Source organism: Oncorhynchus mykiss, chromosome 11 (genome assembly GCF_013265735.2).
Source record: "Oncorhynchus mykiss isolate Arlee chromosome 11, USDA_OmykA_1.1, whole genome shotgun sequence".
NCBI classification, from domain to species: Eukaryota; Metazoa; Chordata; class Actinopteri; order Salmoniformes; family Salmonidae; genus Oncorhynchus; species Oncorhynchus mykiss.
In genome coordinates, this window is record NC_048575.1 from 56,413,663 (window position 1) to 56,437,152 (window position 23,490).

Consider the following 23,490-nt stretch of genomic DNA (forward strand, 5'->3'; position numbering starts at 1 on the left):
ATCACACTTCCTCTTCTATGCTTCACTGTGGGAACCACACATGTGGACATCATCCGTTCACCTACTCTGCGTCTCACAGACAGAGGTTAACACCAAAGGACACAGATTTCCACCGGTCTAATGTCCATTGCTCGTGTTTCTTGGCCCAATCAAGTCTTTTCTTCTTATTGGTGTCCTTTAGTAGTGGTTTCTTTGCAGCAATTCAACCATGAAGGCCGGATTCACACAGTCTCCTCTGAACAGTTGAGATGTGTCTTACTTGAACTCTGTGAAGCATTTATTTGAGGTGGTTAATCTGAGGTGGTTAACATTTAATGAACTTATCCTCTGCAGCAGAGGTAACTCTGGGTCTTCCTTTCCTGTGGCAGTCCTCATGCGAGCAAGTTTCATCATGGCACTTGATGTTTTTTGCGACTGCACTTGAAGAAACTTTCAAAGTTCTTGAAATTTTCCACATTGACTAACCTTCATGTCTTAAAGTAATGATGGACTGTCGCTTCTCTTTGATTATTTGAGCTGTTCTTGCCATAATATGGACTTGGTCTTTTACCAGGTAGGGCTATCCGCTGTATGCCTCCTCTACCTTTTCACAACACAACTGATTGGCTCAAACACATTAAGAGGAAAGAAGTTCCTCAACTTTTACAAGGCACACCTGTTAATTGAAATGCATTCCAGGTGGCTCCCTCGTGAAGCTGGTTGAGAGTGCCAATATTGTGCAAAGTTGTCATCAAGGCAAAGGGTAGCTACTTTGAAGAATGTCAAATATAAAATATTTTAACACTTTTTGGGGGGATTACTACACGATTCCTTATGTGTTATTTCATAGTTTTGATGTCTTCACTATTATTCTACAATGTAGAAAATAGTAAAAATAAAGAAAAACCCTTGAATGTGTAGGTGTGTCCAAACCTTTGACTGGTGCGGTAGGTATACAGTTGCTCCACTTCTCAAAAGGTCAATGGGTTCTGATCTGTGCAGTCTGAATTACACTATGACTAGAGCAGAACCAATATGTTTGTGTATGAGTCAATGTTGTGACCCTTTGTTCTCCTGTACTCCTAGGTGTGAAGCCATTAATAGTGGAAGATACGTATCTCCTCTGTCCTGCACCCATTCTCCAGGAAGAGGGAATGTAAGTACTATAATCACTGAAAGAATATCAGTTTTTCTCTTTATCTGCTGTTTATCTGCTGATGTTTCTGTCACATCCTAACCACACGCTATCTCTTTACACCCCTGTTGTGTTCCAGGGCAGCCAACCTCTATGTCAGCATGAATGAAGGTCTCAGTTTTATCTCCAGTTCAGTCACCATTACAACAGTGGGCTGTGTAAGTATAGTGGGGTGGTGCATGTTGTTGCACCCCCAAACTATGACAGTTAGTCCCCTGTAGTTACATGATTACAGGCACTTTAACTTTCTGATGGGTCTCAGCCTTTGCACTGGTGGAACATGCAGGTCAGTGGAGACTCAGTTTGACCTGTGTCTCTCTCTCTCTCTTTCTCTCTCTCTTTGTCCCAGTCTGATGGAACCATCCTGGCCATTGCCCTGCTCATCCTCATGCTGCTTTTAATCCTCATGATTCTCTGGTGGTTCTGGCCTCTTTGCTGCACTGTGGTGAGTCACATAAACTACATGTCACATTCACACTCATGGACAGTGTCTTACAAGCGTGAACCTTTTTAAACTTTTATTTTATTAAATACAAATTGCCCTATATGGTAGACCTATGTGTAGTTTGAAGCATTTTCTGAGAGAACTCTATGTCCTTTATACACTGGCATAATGCTCACAGATGATCACGGATGTATTTTACGGAGTTATTTTATCTGAATAAATCACACTCAAGTCATCTTGCTAATCTAAACAGTATTTCCATGGTGAGAGGGGTTCTATGAGTCAGTGAAGGATGAGACTCTTTGGCCTTTTTGGCCTCCAATTGATTTTATTAGTCCATTATGCCCAGAGGCCACCAGAGGTCAGTGGTAAAGGTGTGCTGAAGTACTTAGTCCCTCTGTTGAAGTAGTTTGTTCCACTGGAGGTCACAGGACAGTGGTTCTCAACTCCAAGGTCGAGGACGATATAGCTTCTTTATGCTGTTCTTGTATTTAGACATAAACCGTCCCAGCCAGGCCTGACAAAATGGATCACAATTTAACCACTTTTTTTTAACCAATTTCCCATCAAGCCTGGAAACAGAAAAGTTGGAAAGACGCAGAAAATTGTATTTTTTTATATGTTTAGTTCTTGTCAGTTATTTTCAGTGGACACCCTTGCCTAGCACTGTTTAGGAGAGTGATGCTATTTTACCATGGGAAATCAGAGAGCATCCCAGCCTTTGGGATTGGGAAGCACAGGGAAAAATAAGTCTAATTTCAAGTAATGAATATTCATTGCCTTGACCGGGTTCATTTCTTAGTTATAGTTGCTCAACGTTTTGTTAGCCATGGACACACCAAGCATGTATTTTCCTATAGATTGAGCAAAGTGAATGAGGAAAATACAGATTATCAATATTTACTAAACATCTCAATGATTTTAATATTCTTCTACATCATCATAGAGCTCTGCCAAAATCCAACAGGAGGAGCTGGTAGTTAAAAGCCTACATGTCTGTGAAGAGGTCCTTTTTTCTGGAACACATTTTACACAGGGTTTCTTGAATTTCCTCATAGCTAAAAACAGAAAAACAAGTGAGCGTGGAGCATAGACTCGCATGCCTTTTACTATTCCCCCACCCCCCTGTAAATAGTAGGAAAAAGGAGAGAGAAAAACAATTCCTGAGCCATGTGTTTTCATGCAACCCTGTTTTTGGCACACATCACTGTGACATATATTTTAATGTGTTTTTGAAGTACATTTGTTTTTTACATTCATGTCACGAGTGTAACCCCCCCCCCCCCCCCCCCCCCCCTCCCCTCTCTCTCTCTTCATAGATTATCCATGAGCCCCCACCAGCGGTAGTGGAAGACAGTTCGGTAGGTAAACCCTTGATGTTGATTACTTTTGGGGGGGGGGGTTAATATATTTTATATCTTCTATTAGTCTCCAGAAGAAAAGTTTCCATTCACTCACTGTTACACAATGATATGGCTGTTAAATTATGTAATGGCCATTAAGCAGAACATAAATACACTTGCAGCCATTTGTTTTATAGTTAAAGTAGTCACACTTTTTTTTTTTTTTTTTACTGAACAACAGTTATCCTTGATGTATATTTCCTATCCACGAGAGAGAAAAAACTAGGCTACAAGGATAGTGGACTGGCTGACATGTAGCACATCCATTTGGAGTGTTAATAGGTGTAGGAACCCATTACGTATGGTCCATTTTCTTGACTAACCTCAACTCACTGACCTTTTTAGTATTCCCCTGGATTTTATAGACTGACATATGACCAAGATGTTTCTCCACCCATGTCATGAGGACAACACCCTCCCACTGTGAAGCCTTGTCTTTCCCCTCAGCTCATCTTGTCCTAAACCACCCCTTACTCTCAGCAAACACATTCTGATAAAAAGGCATGAGAGCTTCTTTGAACAGACCCTTCTCTGGTCACTGTACAAACTGATAATCCATTTCTATACCTCCCCTGTATGATGATAATAAAGCTGAGAATAATTGTCTGTTTAGATCACTATATGGGATTCCTGTTTTAGTTTAAGCTTTCAATTAAGGCCTTATTTAAGAGCCATCTGTTTTGGAGTCCCTTTCTTGAGATCCCACTGGGAATTCACTGACTAATCTGATTAATCAAATAATTCTTATATAATATTTTCTTCACAATAATACAGCATCGCAAATGACTCTAGTTACAAAACATTCTCAACTAGCAACGGAATTCTATCCAGGTCATATGTGACTCATTTTAATGACACAGTTTTTACAGCCCATACTCATTTAATAATGTTGAAATTATTTTCCTTTTAGTATAAATCCTTTGTTCCATTTTTTTGGATGCAACTTTGGTTGTAAAGTCAGGAAAGAATAGAGAGGCAGCCAAAAAGGTGTATAGTGACAGTCCAATGTACTTTTCTTCTCAACTTGTATATCATAGATTTACCTGTCTTTTTAGACGTTTTTGTAAGATATTGTCATAAAATCCCCTCATTAACAAGCACATGGAATGTACACAAAAAGTGTGAAGTAATCATCTCCCCCACTCCTCTAATTCAATGAAATCATACAGGAGGTATCTCCTCCAGTTTTCTGTGAAGCTTTTTGCCCATTGTCCGTGTCTCTGTGAGGGCGATGGCGTCAGCCTGTTGTTATTTCCGCCTCCTCTCTGGCAGGCCCTGATCACAGGCCTGATGGATTCGATTAGTGTGAATCTGGGTCTATTAAAGAGCTGAAACATGAGGGGGGCTGTGGGCTCGGTCATTTCCTCTGATCTGACGCATGCCATGGACTGGACGGGAGGAGGCGAGGGGGAGAGAGAGGAGAAGGAGACTAATTTAGACATAAAAAGGAAATCATACCCAGGGCTTGAAATATTAGATTGTGAGTAGGGTATATGAGAGATGGAGAGGCAGAGTGCTTGGTGTATAGGCTGTACCTCAGAACCGACAGTACCAGTGTTGTATGAAATGATTAATTATCTCACACCCTGAATTTTTATTAACCCTGTCTGGGACTATCCCCCCCCCCCCCCCCCCAGGATGAGGAAGAAGATGGGATGCCTAAGAAGAAGTGGCCCACGGTCGATGCCTCCTACTATGGGGGCAGAGGTGTGGGTGGAATCAAAAGGATGGAGGTGAGCTTCGCTGGAACCCTGCTGTATTTAAGCTCTGACAAGCTGATTTCATAATACTGTACTTGCCCTCAATCGCCTGTCAATCTACAGCTGTTCTCTCCATGCTATTTGATCTAGGAACTATGTTTGACAGATCTGCAATGGCAAACAACCAAGCACACACTAAGTGGTTGGCCGAGCGCGCCCCCATTCACATCGACGGGGCTGTAGTGGTGCGGGTTGAGAGCTTAAAGTTCCTCGGTGTCCACATCACCAAGGACTTATCATGGTCCAAACACACCAACACAGTTGTGAAGAGGGCACGATAATGCCTCTTCCCCCTCAGAAGGCTGAAAAGATTTGGCATGGGCCCTTAGCTCCTCATAAAGTTTGACAGCTGCACCATAGAGAGTTTGACTGGCTGGATCACCGCCTGGTATGGCAACTGCTCTGCATCTGAACGCAAGGCGCTACAGAGGGTGGTGCATACGGCCCAGTACGCACCAGTACGCAGGACCTCTATACCAGGCGCTGTCAGGGGAAGCACCTAAAAATTGTCAGACTCCAGCCACCCAAGTCATAGACTGTTCGCTCTGCTATGGCATGGCAAGCAGTACCAATGCACCAAGTCTGGAACCAACAAACCCTGAATAGCTTCTACCCCAAAGCCATAAGACTGCTAAATAGTTAACCAAAGAGCTGGTCAGACTATCTGCATTGACCCTTTTTGCACTAACTTTTTCGACTCCTCACATACGCTGCTGCTACTGTTCATTATCTATAAATATTTACCTCAATTACCTCGTACTCCTGCACCTCGACTCGGTACTGGTACTCCCTGTATATAGCCAAGTTATCGTTACTCATTGTGTATTTGTTCCTTGTGTTATTTTTTCTCAATTTTTCTCTCTGCGTTGTTGGGAAGGGCCCTTAGGTAAGCATTTCACTGTTATGCTTCATAAACAACAGGTGTAGACTGTGACAAATTGAATGTGCCAGGTTGAAATGAAGCTAGACATGTTTAAAAAATATCTGCTTGTTATTATTTGTCAGGTGCGTTGGGGTGAGAAAGGCTCTACTGAGGAGGGAGCCAAACTGGAGAAGGCAAAGAATGCCAGGGTGAAAATGCCTGAGCAGGAGTTCATACAGTCCCCCACCCGCATTCTCAATAATGGCATGCGCAAGCCTCCAGGCCCTCACAAGTGGTACTCACCAATCAAGGTATTGACATGGCCAATATAAAAGAAACTCATTGCACACAAAGCTGTCAAGTTCAATCACATACACAACATGGCTTCCTATATTATATACACTGAGTGTACAAAACATTATGAACTTGGCATAGACTGACCAGGTGAATACAGGTGAAAGCTATGATCCCTTATTGTTGTTACTTGTTAAATCCACTTACATCAATTTAGTGAAGGGGAGGAGACAGGTTAAAAAGGATTCTTAAGCCTTGAGACAATTGAGACATGGATTGTGTATGTGTGCCATTCAGAGGGTGAATGTGCAAAACAAAATATGTAAGTGCCTTTGAACAGAGTATGGTAGTACTGTATGTGCCAGGCACACAGGCTTGTGTCAAGAACAGCAATGCTGCTGGGTTTTTCACGCTCAACAGTTTCCCATGTGTATCAAGAATGGTCCACCACCCAAAGAACATCCAGCCAACTTGACACAACTGTGGGAAGCATTGGAGTCAACATGGGCCAGCATCCCTGTGGAACGCTTTTGACACCTTGTAGAGTCCATGCCCCAAAGATTTGAAGGTGTCCAGAGGGGAGGGGGGGGGGTATAGACTGATGGGATGGGTTGAAGCTGGAGTTGACTATGTAGGAATTTCATGTGGAATATTTGAGTGTTGGTGTCCCAGTCCTTAGGTGACCACTGGCATGGTGCCCCTACACACAGATCCAGGAGGTAGTTAAAGGCATTGTTCTATACATCCTGACAGTCAGCAGGGGATAGCTAATATAAACCAGATACACACTTGACTGACCTCCAAGAGACAAGGGCTGCAGAGCTAGCAGTTTTGTGAAGAAAAACAGATCATTTTCCAACCTCTTAGCAGTGGCTGGGTCTATGCAGAATTCACAATGATCAAATATCATTTGTTCAGGCTCTGGCTTTGAGGAGGAAAATTGAAATAATCTGAGTCAGATGTTTTATCATTAAATCGGATTACGATCTACAAAGTGAATCCTCTTGTTGGTGACAGATAGGCATTCAATGACACAATTGTGGAGTGGTGGTTTGAGTTCGAAAGTATGACTATGGAGTGTAAATATACATGCTGTATAGTGACTTAGTCACAATACACACAAACCCACAAAAAAAATAAAAAGCATCTTAAAGGTTCTTATTGGTATTGTGTACTGCTCTGTGATTGCAGGGCAAATTGGACGCTCTGTGGGTGTTGCTGTCGAAAGGCTATAACCGCGTGTCTGTGTTGAGACCACACCCAGGAGACAAGGTAAGAGCCAACAAGCTGGATACATGTAGACCGAGCAAGGCTCATGTGAGGACAATAATCAGGCCCACTTATACAAGCCAACTCTGACTGCTTCAGATTGAACCCGATGCTCTCTGAAATACATCATGGTTTCCATGGCAGGAAAATGACTTCTCTTTGCACTTTTCCTGATCCAGAAACCTGTAACCAACAGTAACAGTGCAGTAACACAATTGTTATGTACAGCAGTCTCTAAAACATACAGTACTTTAGCTATACTATTATATCACCACATGATGTTTATTGACCTGTTTACATCTCTCAGACCGAAAGGTTCTGAAGTTCAACTATTTAACAAGAAGGTTTTACCTACCGAGTGCTTGTCTTTTCCTACTTGCACTGACTTTGCTGAACAACTTTGTTGGGGGAAAGGTACTTGCTACGATTGTGATATTTTGTTGTCTCACCTAGCTATCTACAGATGAATGCACTAATGTAAGTCGCTCTTGATAAGAGTGTCTGCTAAATGACAATGAAATGAAATAAATCAAGTAACTATATACACTACCATTCAAAAGTTTGGGGTCACTTAGAAATGTCCTTCTTTTTAAAATAAAAACTAGATTTTTTTGTCCATTTAAAATAACATCAAATTGATCAGAAATACAGTGTAGACATTGTTAATGTTGTAAATGACTATGGCTGGAAACGTCAGATTTGTTTAAGGGAATATTTACGTAGGCGTACAGAGGCCCATTATCAACAACCATCACTCCTGTGTTCCAATGGCACGTTGTGTTATCCAAGTTGATCATTTTAAAAGGGTAATTGATCATTAGAAAACCCTTTTGCAATTATGTTAGCACAGCTGGAAACTTGTGCTGATTAAAGAAGAATTAAAACTGTACTTCTTTAGACTAGTTGAGTATCTGGTGCAGATTCGATTACAGGCTCAAAATGGCCAGAAACAAAGACCTTTCTTCTGAAACTCATCAGTCTATTCTCGTTCTGAGAAATGAAGGCTATTCCATGTGAGAAATTGCCAAGAAACTGAAGATCTTGTACAACGCTGTGTACTACTCCCTTCACAGAACAGTGCAAACTGGCGCTAACCAGAATAGAAAGAGTGGGAGGCCCCGGTGCACAACTGAGCAAGAGGACAAGTACATTAGTGTCTAGTTTGAGAAACAGAATCCTCACCAAGTCCTCAACTGTCAGCTTCAATAAATAGTACCCGCAAAGCACCAGTCTCAATGTCAACAGTGAAGAGGCGACTCCCCCAGATCATCACAGTGGGTGCAAGACACTGTGGCTTGTAGGCCTCTCCAGGTCTCACACCCACTGAAATCTGGTGGATCGGTGATGATCTGGGGTGCTTCAGCAAGGCTGGAATCGGGCAGATTTGTCTTTGTGAAGGATGCATGAATCATGCCACGTGCAATGTTGTCCTGGAAGGAAACTTGCTTCCTTCTGCTCTGACAATGTTCCCAAACTCTGAGGATTGTTTTTTCCAGCAGGACAATGCTCCATACCACACAGCCAGGTCAATCAAGGTGTGGATGGAGGACCACCAGATCAAGACCCTGTCAGATCAAGACCCTGAACCAGCCCAATCTCCAGACCTGAACCCCTTTGAAAACCTCTGGAATGTGATCAAGAGGAAGATGGATGGTCACAAGCCATCAAACAAAGCCGAGCTGCTTGAATTTCTTTTGCGCCAGGAGAAGCATAAAGTCACCCAACATCGATGTGAAAGACTGGTGGAGAGCATGCCAAGACACATGAAAGCTGTGTTTGAAAATCAGGGTTATTCCACCAAATATTTATTTCTGAACTCTTCTTAAATTAAAACATTAGTATTGTGCTGTTTAAAAATGTCTTTGCATTATTCAAGGTCTGACAATACTGCATATCATTTATTTTGACCAGTTGTCATTTTCTGCAAATAAATGCTCTAAATGACTATATTTATTAGGAATTTGGGAGAAATGTTGTCAGTAGTTTATAGAATAAAACAATTTTACCCAAACACATACCTATAAATAGTAAAACCAGAGAAACTGATAATTTTGCAGTGGTCTCAATTTATTCTGGAGCTGTATATAGACAGTACCAGTCAAAGGTTTGGACACCTACTCATTCAAGGGTTTTTCTTTATTTATTTTTTTACTATTTTCTAGATTGTGGAATAATCGTGAAGACATCAACTAGGAAATAACACATATGGAAAGTAGCCATTTTAGATTATTCAAAGTAGCCACCCTTTGCCTTGATGACAGCTTTGCACACTCTTTGCATTCTCTCAACCAGCTTCATGAGGAACATATGCTGAGCACTTGTTGGCTGCTTTTCCTTCTCTGCGGTCCAACTCATCCCAAACCATCTCAATTGGTTTGAGGTCAGGTGATTGTGCGGCCAGGTCATCTGATGCAGCACTCCATCACTCTCCTTCTTGGTCAAATAGCCCTTACACAGCCTAGAGGTGTGTTGGGTCATTGTCCTGTTGAATAACAAATGATAGTCCCACTAAGCGCAAATCAGATGGGATGATATATCGCTGTAGAATGCTGTGGTAGACATGCTGGTAAAGTGTGCCTTGAATTCCAAATAAATCACAGACCGTGTAACCTGCAAAGCACCATCACACCACCACCTCCATGCTCCATGGTGGGAACCACACATGCGGAGATCATCCGTTCACCTACTCTGCATCTCACAAAGACACAGCGGTTGGAACAAAAAATCTAAAATTTGGACTCATCAGACCAAAGGACAGATTTCCACAGGTCTAATGTCCCTTGCTCGTGTTTCTTGGCCCAATCAAGTCTCTTCTTGTTATTGGTGTCCTTTTAGTAGTGATTTCTTTGCAGCAATTTGACCATGAAGGCCAGATTCGCGCAGTCTCCTCTGAACAGTTGATGTTGAGATCTGTCTGTTACTTGAACTCTGTGAAGCATTTATTTGGTCTGCAATTTCTGAGGCTGATAGCTCTAACTTATCCTCTGCAGCAGAGGTAACTCTGGGTCTTCCTTTCCTGTGGCGGTCCTCATGAGAGACAGTTTCATCATAGAGCTTGATGATTTTTGCAACTGCTCTTGAAGAAACTTTCGAATTTCTTGAAATGTTCCAGATTGACTGACCTTCATGTCTTAAAGTAATGATGGACTGTCGTTTCTCTTTGCTTATTTGAGCTGTTCTTACCATAATATGGACTTGGTCTTTTACCAAATAGGGCTATCTTCTGAATACCACCTCTGCCTTCTCACAACACAACTGATTGGCTCAAACCTGTTAATTGAAATGCATTCCAGGTGACTACTTCATGAAGCTGTTTGAGAGAATGCCAAGTGTGCAAAGCTTTGAAGAATCTCAAATACAAAATATTTGTTTAAAACGTTCATGAGTTATTTCATAGTTTTGATGTCTTCTATTATTCTACAATGTAGAAAATAGTAAAAATAAAGAAAAACCCTTGAATGAGTAGGTGTTCTAAAACTTTTCTGTTTCAAATATTTTTTATTAAACACACACAAGAATGGTGTATAGGTATAAAAGACAGGTATACAATTCTTATCTAAACATAAAAGAGCATACAGGAACAACAAGACCCAGAGTTCTGGGTGCAGAACAAATAATAGAAAACACGACATACAAAACAAGGACACGTAGAAAGAAAGAGGGAAGATGTCCCCCCCCCCCCCCCCCTTATTCCCCCCTATTCCCTCCCCCCCACCCCCCTCCCAACTGCTCGGGTGGCAGGACCAGCACATGCTGCCCAAAGGTAGATTAAAATATTACAATTGAGAGTGCGTTAATAAGTACAAATTCACAGCGCCAACTCGTCCAAGTAGGAGAGGAAAGGCTGCCAGATTTGATCAAATGTTGATAATTTATTGTTCAGAATATATCTAATTCTTTCTAAGTGTACAGTGTTTGCCAATTCACTGAGCCATAATTTGGTAGAGGGCAGGTGTTCTAAAACTTTTGACTGGTAGAGTATGTATGTTATATTTTAATAGGGAATTCCCAAGCAAAAAGGGAATTGGGTTTTTAATGTCACATGCCTTTCTTGCATTTTAACTTGTAATTTAGGTATATTGGTTAGAAAATTGACCATTTTATTATTTTATTTTCACCCCTTTTTTTGTGGTATCCAATTGGTAGTTACAGTCTTGTCTCATCGCTGCAACTCCCGTACGGACTCGGGAGAGGCGAAGGTCGAGAGCCATGCGTCCTCCGAAACCGCACTGCTTCTTGACTCAATGCCCATCCAATCCGGAAGCCAGCCGCACCAATATGTCGGAGGAAACACCGTGACCGTGTCAGCGTGCACTGCGCCCGGCCCGCCACAGGAGTCGCTAGTGCGCGGTGAGACAAGGCCAAACCCTCCCTAACCCGGACGACGCTGGGCCAGTTGTGCGCCGCCCCATGGGCCTCCCGGTCACGGCCAGCTGCGACAGAGCCTGGACTCGAACCCAGAATCTCTAGTTGCACAGCTAGCACTGCAATGCCTTAGACCACTGCGCCATTCGGGAGGCAATAGACTCGGGAGGCAATATAATTAACCCCATCACTCCCACCATCTCCATAAAGCCAGTCTGTTTTTATTTGGGGACTCATGAATCAGGCTTTGCATAGGGGTTGGCAGGAGTACATTTTGAAACAACAGAAAATGTAGCAACCGAAATGGTCACAGCTGTTAGCAATAAAGCAGACATAGAAAGAGAGAACTGAAGGGAAAACTGACTTCAGAAACTAGACATAATGTATCCCAATTTAATGAATTCACCCCCGTCCGCTCAACTCACTTTAGAGGGTGATATCTACTAAGCTAACATATGGAATTGTTTTCAGATGGTTATACCATTGATCATTTTGCTATTTTATTTTAGAACCCCTGTATGCATAAACAAAGTATAAAAACATTATTTGATGAAACATTGAATTTGGCCTTACTGCTGTTAACCCATAGAAATGCATTGAATAACACATTCATACATTGGAAAACAGTAAAAAAAACAAATCAAAAGGAAGAATGTTTGTTTTTAAGTGTTTGTCCTGTATCTGAGCGATATGCGAAAGCTAAGGTTATGTTATTTATATATATATATATATATATATATATATATATATATATATATATATATATATATATATATATATATTACATTACATGTTTTGGCACATTCTACCCCATATTCACTTGTATTCATTTCTACCACCCAGTACCGGGTTACCTTCAGACAACTCTTGTGGAGCCTCTGAGTCTCAGGTTTCGATAGTGAGATCCAAATAGTTACTAGCTCAAACAATTCTGATTCAGTGGATTGCGACCATTGAGCTATTAAGGAAATGGACACAGCGTCCAAGATGACCAACCGTTGTTTTCAACGTACTCTACTCACACTCACATACGCCATTTCGAATTTGCTGCCATCTTTCTAGATCCGGTTTTACTGGGATTACTACGCATGTGGACAGACAGCTGGATCACGCGAACATTCTCCGGGAACTCAGCCAGCTCAGGGAGTGTGCCAAGCATGTGGACAGCTAAACAAACCAACCGCCACTTCCCCCTCGCCAGCTGGGCTCACAACGTCAGAGTATGAATATAACATTTTCATATCTTCGGCTATGAGTGATGGGGGAGGGCGGCATCAGCGACAATCATTTGAATAATTCAATGCATGTGATGAACAAAGTCTCTTAGGAATTTTCTAATTTGGCTTCTCTATGGGGCCGTCTATGGGAATTGTCTTGCTGGGCCGTAGGTTAGTTAACTATCCTCTGGTAATTCGAAAGCGTGCTTCCAGACCGGAATCCTGGGCCTTGATGCGATGCAGCCCATGCAAAAACAGGAAGTCTCCAGTGTAAACACACAGGGTTTTATTTAATAAAAGGTGTTGATGTCAACAATTTTTAGCGCGGCCACGGACATCGACCTCAGATGTTTTTAACAGAAGGTAAATTAAATATAACCCCTCTTGACAACTCCTCCTCCCAGACTGGCTGACCTCTACTGTTCAGAGCCTGTCCTTGGAGAGTTACAGGCTTGTGATAAGAGCTGTGGTCCGGTGTGACTGGGCTGGGGGCTGGGAGGGAGAACAGAGAGGAATATTGATTCTGTAGACTCTACTTCCTCCTTCACTTAAACCTGAATTAATGTTTAGCTATTCAGGGTGGATGGAACTGAAGTGCATTGTCAGCAAAGTTCTTCAATCATGTCATCTGAGAGATGGGCACAAACAATGATTTCTGCAAAGATATTTGCATTTTCCAAAGATTTTGGCAATATTGTGCAATGTGGCTGATTCATTAGTTTTCTTCTGTGTATATAACGCCATGTGGGTTTTTGTGTGACTTGTTCATGAGTGTGAGGATATTACAGTACACGCTTAGAAAAAAAGGTGCTATCTAGAACCAAAAATAACCCCTTTTTTGTTCCATGTAGAACCCTTTTGGGTTCCCTTTCCACAGAGGTTTCTACATGGAACCAAAAAGAGTTCTCCTATGGGGACAGCCGCAGAACCCTTTTGGAACCCTTTTTTCTAAGAGTGTAAGGTACCCAGCAGGGCGAGGGTAAGCACTGGGGCATGCAGGGGGCACATGAAAGATTTTGGACCCTGACTGCAAACAATGACCAATGTAGTCTTCTTAGGTAGAACTGATTACTGCAGCTCCATTGGCCTGCACTCTCCACCGTAAGATGGTGACGAGAGACAGTGGAAATGACACAGAGACATCAGAAAATGTGGAATGTTGTCATGACTCATGACATTGCCTTCAGCAAAGGATAGCACACAAGAGAAAAAAGCTACAAAATAAAAATGACACTCTATTCCCTATCACACTATAGATGACTGCTGGCTTTAATCACCACTAAGCCTTTCATAATTAACAGTAGGAGTTCAACCTTCAGAAAGCTGTTAATTAGTACACAGGAAGCTAGGCGGAGAGCTCTAGTTTTTTTGTTGACTCTCAGTGAACAAGGCTGCTCTGGTTGCAATTAAGATCTCAAGTCAAGGCATTTGTTTTTAGTTCCCCTCAAATCAATGCATCTGCGAGGGACAGAATCTGGTCAGGACACAAGCAATACTGCCTCGGGACATGACCTACTCAGTCCGATGCCCTTTCTCCAATTTTCCAGTGCCCTGACAGGGCTAGTCGGGAGAGAGCTGAGCCCAATTAGAGACAAGGAAAACATTGATGTGGTGACATTAGGGTTGCAAAGCTACTGGTCATTTATCAAACTTACCAGAATCTTCAGTAATTTTGCCATTGATTTCTTGTTAATTACCAATCTTAAAAAAATTAAAAAAATGTATCCATATATAGTATTCATTTTTATATCTGTGTCAATGTTGTTCATGAGTTTCTAGCAGATAGACCATATGTTCAAGAGAAAATTGGCTAATTAAATAATCAATGGCAATATTTTCAATGAACTCTTTCAACTATTGACTTTTTCCACAAATGCCACCAGTGTGACGCATATTGACATGGTGCATGTGCATTTTTAAAGTATATTTCATGCTTAAACCCTCATATCAAACACCAATGGTATTCACTAAGTTGCTGGTTTATATTTAGGATAATGTTTTACGTCTTTGTCTTACCTATTATTTTTAAAAATGTAGCATGGTGGCAGCACTTTTCATTTGTTTGTTTAAAACATCACTGGAAATAATTGCATCTGCATCTAGATGAAAGAATGGTACATTCTCAGCAACTTCTCAGTCCTGCCAACACTTTTGATTGCATCCAACACTTCGGATTTGGAAGGAATGTTATATACCAAACTTTCATTAGACCATGGCGCAAACCAAAACGATCATCCAAGGCCAGTAAGAAATCACAAATTAATTGTGGAGATCTTGTAATAACTCCATGCCTTCTCCTATTGAGTGATATCCATCAATGCCCTCCACCTCAGTTTATCACAAACACCATCAAATGGCCTATGCACCTCCTGCAAACGTTGGGTTAAGACTAACTGCAAAGCTTTGGTATGTTTGGAATGCGTGCAGTTGATTAATCTAAAATGCAGCTGTCCTAGTTTTGGGCATGGGGTCAATGAAACTTACCTTCGCTGTCGGTGTGCTGTACCGCGGGGTGTGTGAGCATCGAAGGTGGAGTGGGACCAGAGGACTCACCTAGGATGGAGAGCGCACCAGAGGAGGGGGGCTCCACAGCAGCGCACAGGCCATCAGAGGCGGGGGACGTGGTGGTGAGGACGACAGAGCAGCGGTAGGTGAGCTGGCAATGCGTGCACCTGGGGAGGGGTGCTCCATAGCAGCAGAGGCAGTGCAGCGGGAGGCGGTTACAAGTGGATCGGGAATTCAGCGAGGTTTACATTTAAACGTCAGAAGCCTACTACCGAAGATTGATGAGATATGCCTATTGGTTCGCAAATCAGAGGTGGGTGACTTATGTTTTACAGAGACGGTGGGATTCATCTGTTCGTGACTCAGAAATTGAGATGGGCAATTACTCTGTCAGGAAGGATCGGAATCAGAACGGTGGGGGTTTATTTGCCTTTGTAAGCTCGAATATTGCTTATAAAGTCAGTTTGGATTTAATCGATGATGTGGACATTGTCTGGCTGGATGTCTGGTTTCCCAATAACAAGACGATTTTTGTTGGGTGTGTTACGGCCTGCCAATCAGAATGCATTCTATTAAGGTCTCTAAATTGTCAAACTGTAGTGATTCCCTGGTGAAGGAAATCATTTTGTTAGGTGATTTCAATACTGATGTCTGCAAAATGGATAGCCCGACGTGGATGACTATATTTATGCACTTCTGTATATCATTTGCTCTGACCCAAAAGATAAAAGATCCCACCAGGGTATGTGAAACAGTACAAAGTATGATTGACTTAATATTGATGTCTGATAAATCCAACATTTTTCAGAGTAATAGTAATATATATTTTTATTACATTTTGCACAAGGAGAGTTTTTAAAGATATATTTAGGTGTCACTAAACTGTTAGACAACAGTGTTGAAATGTTTAGGGAGCAAGTGGGTAAACTTGACTGGTCACCTATGCGGGATAGTGTAGGGGTAGACAGTGCCTGGGAAGAGAAATGTAGATTCCTTGATGTGGTGAATGTGATGGCTCCCCTAAGACGGGTCAGGGTAAAGCAGAGATCTAGCCCTTGGTTTAATCATGACATTCTAGACTCAAGAGCAGCCTGATTTTTCTCCTATATAAACGTCACAAATGAAGCACAGAGAAGGATGGATGAAGCTAAGTGGGGTTACTTTGCTGATTTTTAAAATCATTGAGAGCAAAAATTACCCTAAAAAGCTTTGGAAATCATTTTAAGGAACTATGGTGTAGTAGTTCTACCAAAAACAAACTAAACAGTATTGAACTGAACATCAGGGGGAACATTTTATTTGATTTATTTTAACTTCTGTTGCCAGTAAGCTGGTAAGCAAGCTGCCCACCAGTTCTGGTTTGTATGGAAACAATCAAGTCAATAAGTATTATGCAGAGCCAAACGTTCTCTTTTGTAAAGGTAGCAACAGCTAAAATAGCCAGTACACTAGCGAAGCTTAAATGCTCAAAAACCACAGGCCTGGATAATATTCCTGTGAGGTTTCTTAGAGATTCTGCTGAGATTATTACCTATATTGTTAATCTTTCTGTTGAACAAGGCATCTTTCCCAGGGACGAAACAAGCTAAAGCTATACCTCTGTATAAGGTCTGACCCTGGGAATTATAGGCCTGTATCTATCCTCGGTATACCATCAAAGATCCTGGAGAGATTTGTACATAAGCAAATTTATGAATATGTCAACCAAGTCTAATGTATGATTTTCAGTCAGGGTTCAGAGAAACATATTCATATTCACATCTACTTTACTTGACTGACTTCATCAGGAAAGAGATTGATGAGGGAAATCTGTGTGGAATGGTACTGCTTGACCAACAGAAGGCCTTTGATACAGTTAACCACTGTCTCCTAATCTCCAAACTAGAGGCACTAGGGTTAAGCAGCATCCCTATAGGCTAGGTAAAGTCCTATTTGTCAGGTAGGGAGCAAGTGGAAGAGGTTAGTGGTTCACTGTCTCTGACAAAACCAATGAGTTTTGGCATTCCGCAAGGAAGCGTGCTTGGGCCTCTACTGTTATAAACGATATGAACGATGCTTGTTCTTGCCGTCTTTTCCTTTATGCGGATGACTATACATTTATGTTGTCTCATAAAAGTACAAATATGTTGGAGAGCATACTTAGCACAGAGCTTACTAACATTAGCAAATGGTTTAGAGATGATACACTGCACTTAAGTAAAACTGACGCAGTTATTTTTGGGTCCAGACCTAAATTGTGCAGGTCCTCTGAAATCAGAGTGGAGTTAGGGGGTGAGGTGCTGACTACTAAAATCTCTGTTAGCTACCTGTGAGCATGGCCACTAAAGTGCTAGGGAAGGTTAAGGCGGCCAGGACTGCGTTTTTGGCTAAAAAGTCCAAGTGGTTTGACAAGGACTCCATGAATGTTAGCCACTGCCCTCATTCAATGCCATTTTGACTACGCTAGTACTTCCTGGTTTGGGGGCTTATCTAAGCTTCTGAAGGGGAAGCTTCAGATTGCCCAGAACAAGCTGATCAGGGTAGTACTGAAAGTGAGTCCATGGACTAGGTTTGGTTTACAGGAGTATTTATGGTTCTGCGCCCAGATGTCTAACTGATTACTTCCTCCATATTAGGGATGCACACTCACTCACTTCAGGTGTTGCAAATGTGTGCTTATACAGGTTCAGGAGTAATGCTGGGAAAGGTATTTTCTTGTATACTAGAGCCTCGGAGAGGAATTGCCTCTGCCCATAAAAACTGTCCAGTGTGGGCAGCTTTAAAAATAAAGTAAAAAAACTGTTTGATGCCTTCTGCCCATTTAGAATGTACCATACGATGTAATTGTAATGATAAGATATGTTCTTCTGCTTTGTTTTTGTTTTATAATCATCTCGCTGTCATACTGTGTTCAACAATGTTGGATCTTGCCTAGCCATCTTGTCTCAAGAAGACCACAATGGAAATAAGTCCCAGACTTTATCCTCAATGATTTTACTTATGTGCATTTATGGCTTTAAGTTTTGTATGTGCCTGTTTTTTAAAATGTTTGAATTAATAAACTAAACACTAGATGTCTTGTGATAATTACATACAATCCTTATAAGATACCAAAATTCTGGTAGTCAGCAGTAGACATCCTAATAGCGTCCCAGAAACGTGTAGAATCTATCCCAAGGTGCATTGAAGCTGTTCTGGCTTGTGGTGACGCAACACCCTATTAAGACACTTTTATGTTGCCGTTTCCTAATGTTCCAAACCACTGGCTATTGTTTAGAATATAAATGCATGAATATTAAATCATAGGTACTCTCTGATCTTTGTCCTTTTAAGGATTAGGACTTTGACATTGTTTAGCATGGGATAGCATCACAAATATCTTCTTTTTAGAATTTTTTTTTGCAGCAAGGATATTTCTTTGGATTTAGCGCTGACACTATGCAGACATGAATCATGAGGGGAATCAGAGAATGTGTGTTTGTCTCCCCAACCCAGCGATATGAAACAGAAGTGTAGACGACGGACAATGTACATGGTTGGTTGCCATAATGTAGGAACATCTAGTGTAGCAATCAGTCCATTCCACGTTGTTATGCCTCCAGATTTATTTTATTTAACAGCAAATTCAACTGACCAGCTCACCTGACAAAGCAATAAAATAAAAGTGTGTCAGTGGAGGCTGCTGAGGGGAGGACAGCTCATAATAATGGCTGGAACGGCGCGAATGGAATGGCAGCAAACGTGCTTGACGTATTTGATACCATTCTACTGATTCCGCTCCAGCCATTACCACGAGCCCGTCCTTCCCAATTTAAGGTTTTACCAACCTCCTGTGATGTGTCTTGTCACTGGTGTCTGTGGAACATCAATGTGACTGACTTTCCTAATTTTAATCCTGAGCTCTGTCTCTCAAGCCACTTTTATACCTGGTTCTAACATGCGTCATTTGCCCTGATCTTGTCCTCATTCTGATGTGCCCACAATTTTTGTCAGGTGTAGTTAAAAGACACATTGGGAACTGATTTTGATCAGATCTTATAAGTATAAATGGGCAAGATGAAGGACTCATGTTAGCGGCAGATATAAACAGGGCTTTAGATATGTATGGAGACTGGATAATGCATACCTTTTTAATGCCTTTTACTATGAAGCACACCACCGCTACAACAGACCAGTGGATTCAGAAGTAGTACATTGCGTTTTTCTCACCTTGTCTCTGTCTTACGTTTCAGGGCCGATGCATGAACTTCACCCGGGTCAAATTCAATCCTTCTCCTCGCTACCCCCACTACAACCATCACTCAGCCCCCATCTACACACCTCCAAGAGGATCTAGTCCACCGCCTCCCCAAGGCATGCTCCCCCCTCCCCCCAACAGCCCCCCAGCATCCCCTTCACCATCCTCCACCTCCACACTGCCCTCAACACCCCCTCCTTTTTTTACCATTACACCTCCACCTTACACTCCTCCTCCAACTCGAGCCCTTCCTCCAACCACTCTGTATATATCCCCTCCTCCTATGTGCCCCCCCTCCCCTCCACCACCTGCATCCCCAACCGGCGCTCTACCCCCTCCACCAGGACGAGGCTCCCTGCCACCACCTCCTACCCGCCCACCACCATGCCCATCTGTAGATCCTCAGTAGTGATTGGAAGAGAGAGGGACACGGGATGACTAGGACAAGGAAGATCAACAGGAATTTGTCCTGTCTCCCCTAAGTCTTTGACTGTCCCCTCATTCCACTGCCAGTCAGGATATCTGTGTGGCTCACACCACAAACAACCAGCTGATGACCTGTCAACTATTTGTCTACAGTGGCCCATGTACACATCTAGGTCAACAGTACAAAGATAAGTTGTACTTAAGGTTCTACAGACGTCTCCTGATGGACAGCTTTCCTCATAGAAATACGTCTATGTTGTCCATAGATGGCCAGGTCTGTTACCTTGTCAAGGTCATGAGGGCTAAGCTCATCTCTTCCATTCTAGAACCAACAAGAATGGATGGATATCATCGTGACAAAGCAAAGCCAAGTGTTGGATGTTTGCCTCTTTTTCAAAAAAATTAAGGTTCTAGAGAGTTGGTATTATATTAGGTATTATATTCAGAAAAGAATGGAGAGATGTCTCCAAATGACATTCCAATAATGTATCAGTCTGAATTTTATACATTTAATATTTGTTTCTCACAGACAAATTAGTTATTATGAGCAGCGGAATGATTTTTTGCCAGTGGTAGTTTTCTTTAGAGATTAGCCAAACTAAATCCAGTAAATGTAATATCTCAATGAATCCCAACGTCCCAGTGCCAATCACCCTGCTGCACTGCACAATTGTCAAGTCAATGGCAGGTATGCATAACGTCAGCATAGAGGATGATTTAGTGCCTTATTGAGCCTTTAAAAATGGGCAGTGTAGTTAATGTGATTTTTCCAGTTTTTTTTTTGTATTTTTAGTATTCTACACTAATGTCGAAAGTACACTCTGAAATGATTATAATGTCCTTTTTGTGTAAGAACTGATAAACCTTTTTTTTTTTATCTACACACCCACACGATCAGTCTGAGCATTTCAATGGCAAAAGGAGGCTCAGGGAAATACATGATAGAACATACAGTACCAGTCAAAAGCTTGGACACACCTAGTTATTCCAGGGTTTTTCTTTGTTTACTATTTTCTACATTGTAGAATAATAGTGAAGACATCAAAACTATTAAATAACACATGGAATCATGTAGTAACCAAAAAAAGTGTTAAACAAATCAAAATATATTTGAGATTCTTCAAAGTAGCCACCCTTTGCCAAGAGTGCAAAGCTGTCAAAGGCATTCTCTCAACCAGCTTCATGATGTAGTCACATGCAATGCATTTCAATTAACAGATGTGCCTTGTTAATTTGTGGAATTACTTTCCTTAATGCGTTTGTGCCAATCAGTTGTGTTGTGACAAGGTAGGGGTGGAATACAGAAGATAGCCCTATTTCGTAAAAGGCCAAGTCCATATTACGGCAAGAACAGCTAAAATAAGCAAAGAGAAACGCCAGTCCGTCATTACTTTAAGTCAATGTGAAAAATTAAGAACTTTGAAAGGTTCCTCAAGTGCAGTCGCAAAAACCATCAAGGGTTATGATGAAACTGGCTCTCATGGGGACGCCAGAGGAAAGGAAGACCCAGAGTCACCTCTGCTGCAGAGGATAAGTTCATTAGAGTTAATTGCACCTCAGATCGCAGACCAAATAAATGCATCACAGAGTTCAAGTAACAGACAGATCTCAACATCAACTGTTAAGAGGAGACTGCGTGAATAAGACCTTCATGGTCGAATTGCTGCAAAGAAACCACTACTGAACAAGAAGACGAGACTTGCTTGGGCCAAGAAACACAAGCAATGGACATTAGACTGGTGGAAATCTGTTCTTTGGTCTGATGAGTCCAAATTTTAGATTTTTGGTTCCAACCTCCGTGTCTTTATGAGACGCAGAGTAGGTGAATGGATGATCTCTGCGTGTGTGGTTCCCACGGTGAAGCATGGAAGAGGCGTGATTGTGTGGGGGTGCTTTGTTGGTGACACTGTCAGCGATTTATTTAGAACTCAAGGCACACATAACCAGCATGGCTACCACAGCATTCTGCAGCCATATGCCATCCCTTCTGATTTGCACTTAGTGGGACTATTGTTTGTTTTTGAACAGGACAATGACCCAACACACCTCCAGGCTGTGTAAGGGCTATTTGACCAAGAAGGAGAGTGATGGAGTGCTGCATCAGATGACCTGGCCTGCACAATCACCTGACCTCAACCCAATTGAGATGGTTTGGGATGAGTTGGACTGCAGAGTGAAGGAAAAGCAGCCAACAAGTGCTCAGCATATGTGGGAACTCCTTCAAGAGGTTTGTAAAAGCATTCCATGTGAAGCTGGTTCAGAGAATGCCAAGAGTGTGCAAAGATGTCATTAAGGTAAAGTCTGGCTACTTTTTTAGGAATTTCAAATATATTTTTATTTGTTTTAATATTTTTTTTTTGGTTACTACATGATTCCATATGTTATTTCATAGTTTGATGTTTTTGCTATTATTCTACAATGTAGAAAATAGTAAAAATAAAGAGAAACCCTTGAATAGTGTATGTAGGTATTTCCAAACGTTTGACTGGTACTGTATATTTGGAGTTATTTTCAATAAACACACAGTGATTTATTAGACATACATTGATGATATAAAATTCAAAAGACTGCATGGGGGCTTTAATTAAAAACACAATGTTATCTGAGAGCAATTACATTCCCGTGGTTTAAGTAATTTGTTAATGCATGTAACAGTGTTTGATTAATTAATGGGTGTTTGTTAGTTTATCATTCATAACATTTTTTTTTATACATTGTGTACAAATGTCTGTGTCTTTGTATTGTTCACTCAGCATTGGAGTATGGTTGTCACAGTGAACAAATTCATTATTGCAAATAAATGAACGTAAATGTGTGCAAACAAGTCCTCACAATTATATGAAATTCCTGTCAGCAGTATCAATGGTTAATGTGACATAGTTGGGTTTCATTTTGTATATGCTATATATACAAAAGTTTGTGGACACCCCTTCAAATGAGTGGATATGGATATTTCAGCCACACCCGTTGCTAACAGAGCCATGCAATCTTGATAGACAAACATTGGCACGAGAATGGCCTTACTGAAGAGCTCAGTGACTTTCAACGTGGCATCGTCATAGGATGTCACCTTAACAAGTCAGTCAAATTTCTGCCCCGCTAGAGTTTCCCTGGTCAACTGTAAGTGCTGTTATTGTGAAGTGGAAAGGTCTAGGAACAACAACAGCTCAGCCACGAAGTGGTAGGCCACACAAGCTCACAGAATGGGGCCACCAAGTGCTGAAGCGTGTAAAAAATTGTCTGTCCATGGATGCAACACCCACTACTGAGTTGCAAAACTCACTAAAGAGTTCCAAACTGCATCTGGAAGAAACATAAGCACAAGAACTGCTCATCGGGAGCTTCATTAAATGGGTTTCCATGGGTTTCCATGGCTGAGCAGCATCAATGCAAGCATCGGCTGGAGTGGTGTAAAGCTTGCTGCTATTGGACTCTAGAGCAGTGGAAATTAGATTCTCTAGAGTGATGGATCATGCTTCACCATCTGGCAGTCTGACGGACAAATACGCTACCTGCCCTAATGCATAGTGTCAACTGTAATGTTTGGTGAAGGA

The 23,490-nt window shown here is 41.7% G+C and overlaps 1 protein-coding gene across 4 annotated transcripts in view; it reads left to right on the plus strand.

Moving 5' to 3' along the window:
- The window catches only part of LOC110536021 (anthrax toxin receptor 1), a 48,344-nt gene extending 27,349 nt beyond the window's left edge, over positions 1 to 20,995 (plus strand). For 3 of the 4 annotated variants that reach the window (XM_036935853.1, XM_036935854.1, XM_036935855.1), the window contains 8 exons: positions 1,066 to 1,135; positions 1,254 to 1,332; positions 1,524 to 1,619; positions 2,939 to 2,980; positions 4,660 to 4,755; positions 5,788 to 5,955; positions 7,130 to 7,210; positions 19,506 to 20,995. In XM_036935853.1, the coding sequence (XP_036791748.1) occupies positions 1,066 to 1,135; positions 1,254 to 1,332; positions 1,524 to 1,619; positions 2,939 to 2,980; positions 4,660 to 4,755; positions 5,788 to 5,955; positions 7,130 to 7,210; positions 19,506 to 19,919 (1,046 nt within the window). In that variant the 3' untranslated portion in view covers positions 19,920 to 20,995. Of the gene's footprint in view, positions 1 to 1,065; positions 1,136 to 1,253; positions 1,333 to 1,523; positions 1,620 to 2,938; positions 2,981 to 4,659; positions 4,756 to 5,787; positions 5,956 to 7,129; positions 7,211 to 12,634; positions 15,437 to 19,505 lie in introns of all 4 variants that reach the window. The other variant, XR_005034682.1, reaches the window with a different exon arrangement.
- The last annotated feature ends 2,495 nt before the right edge of the window (positions 20,996 to 23,490 follow it).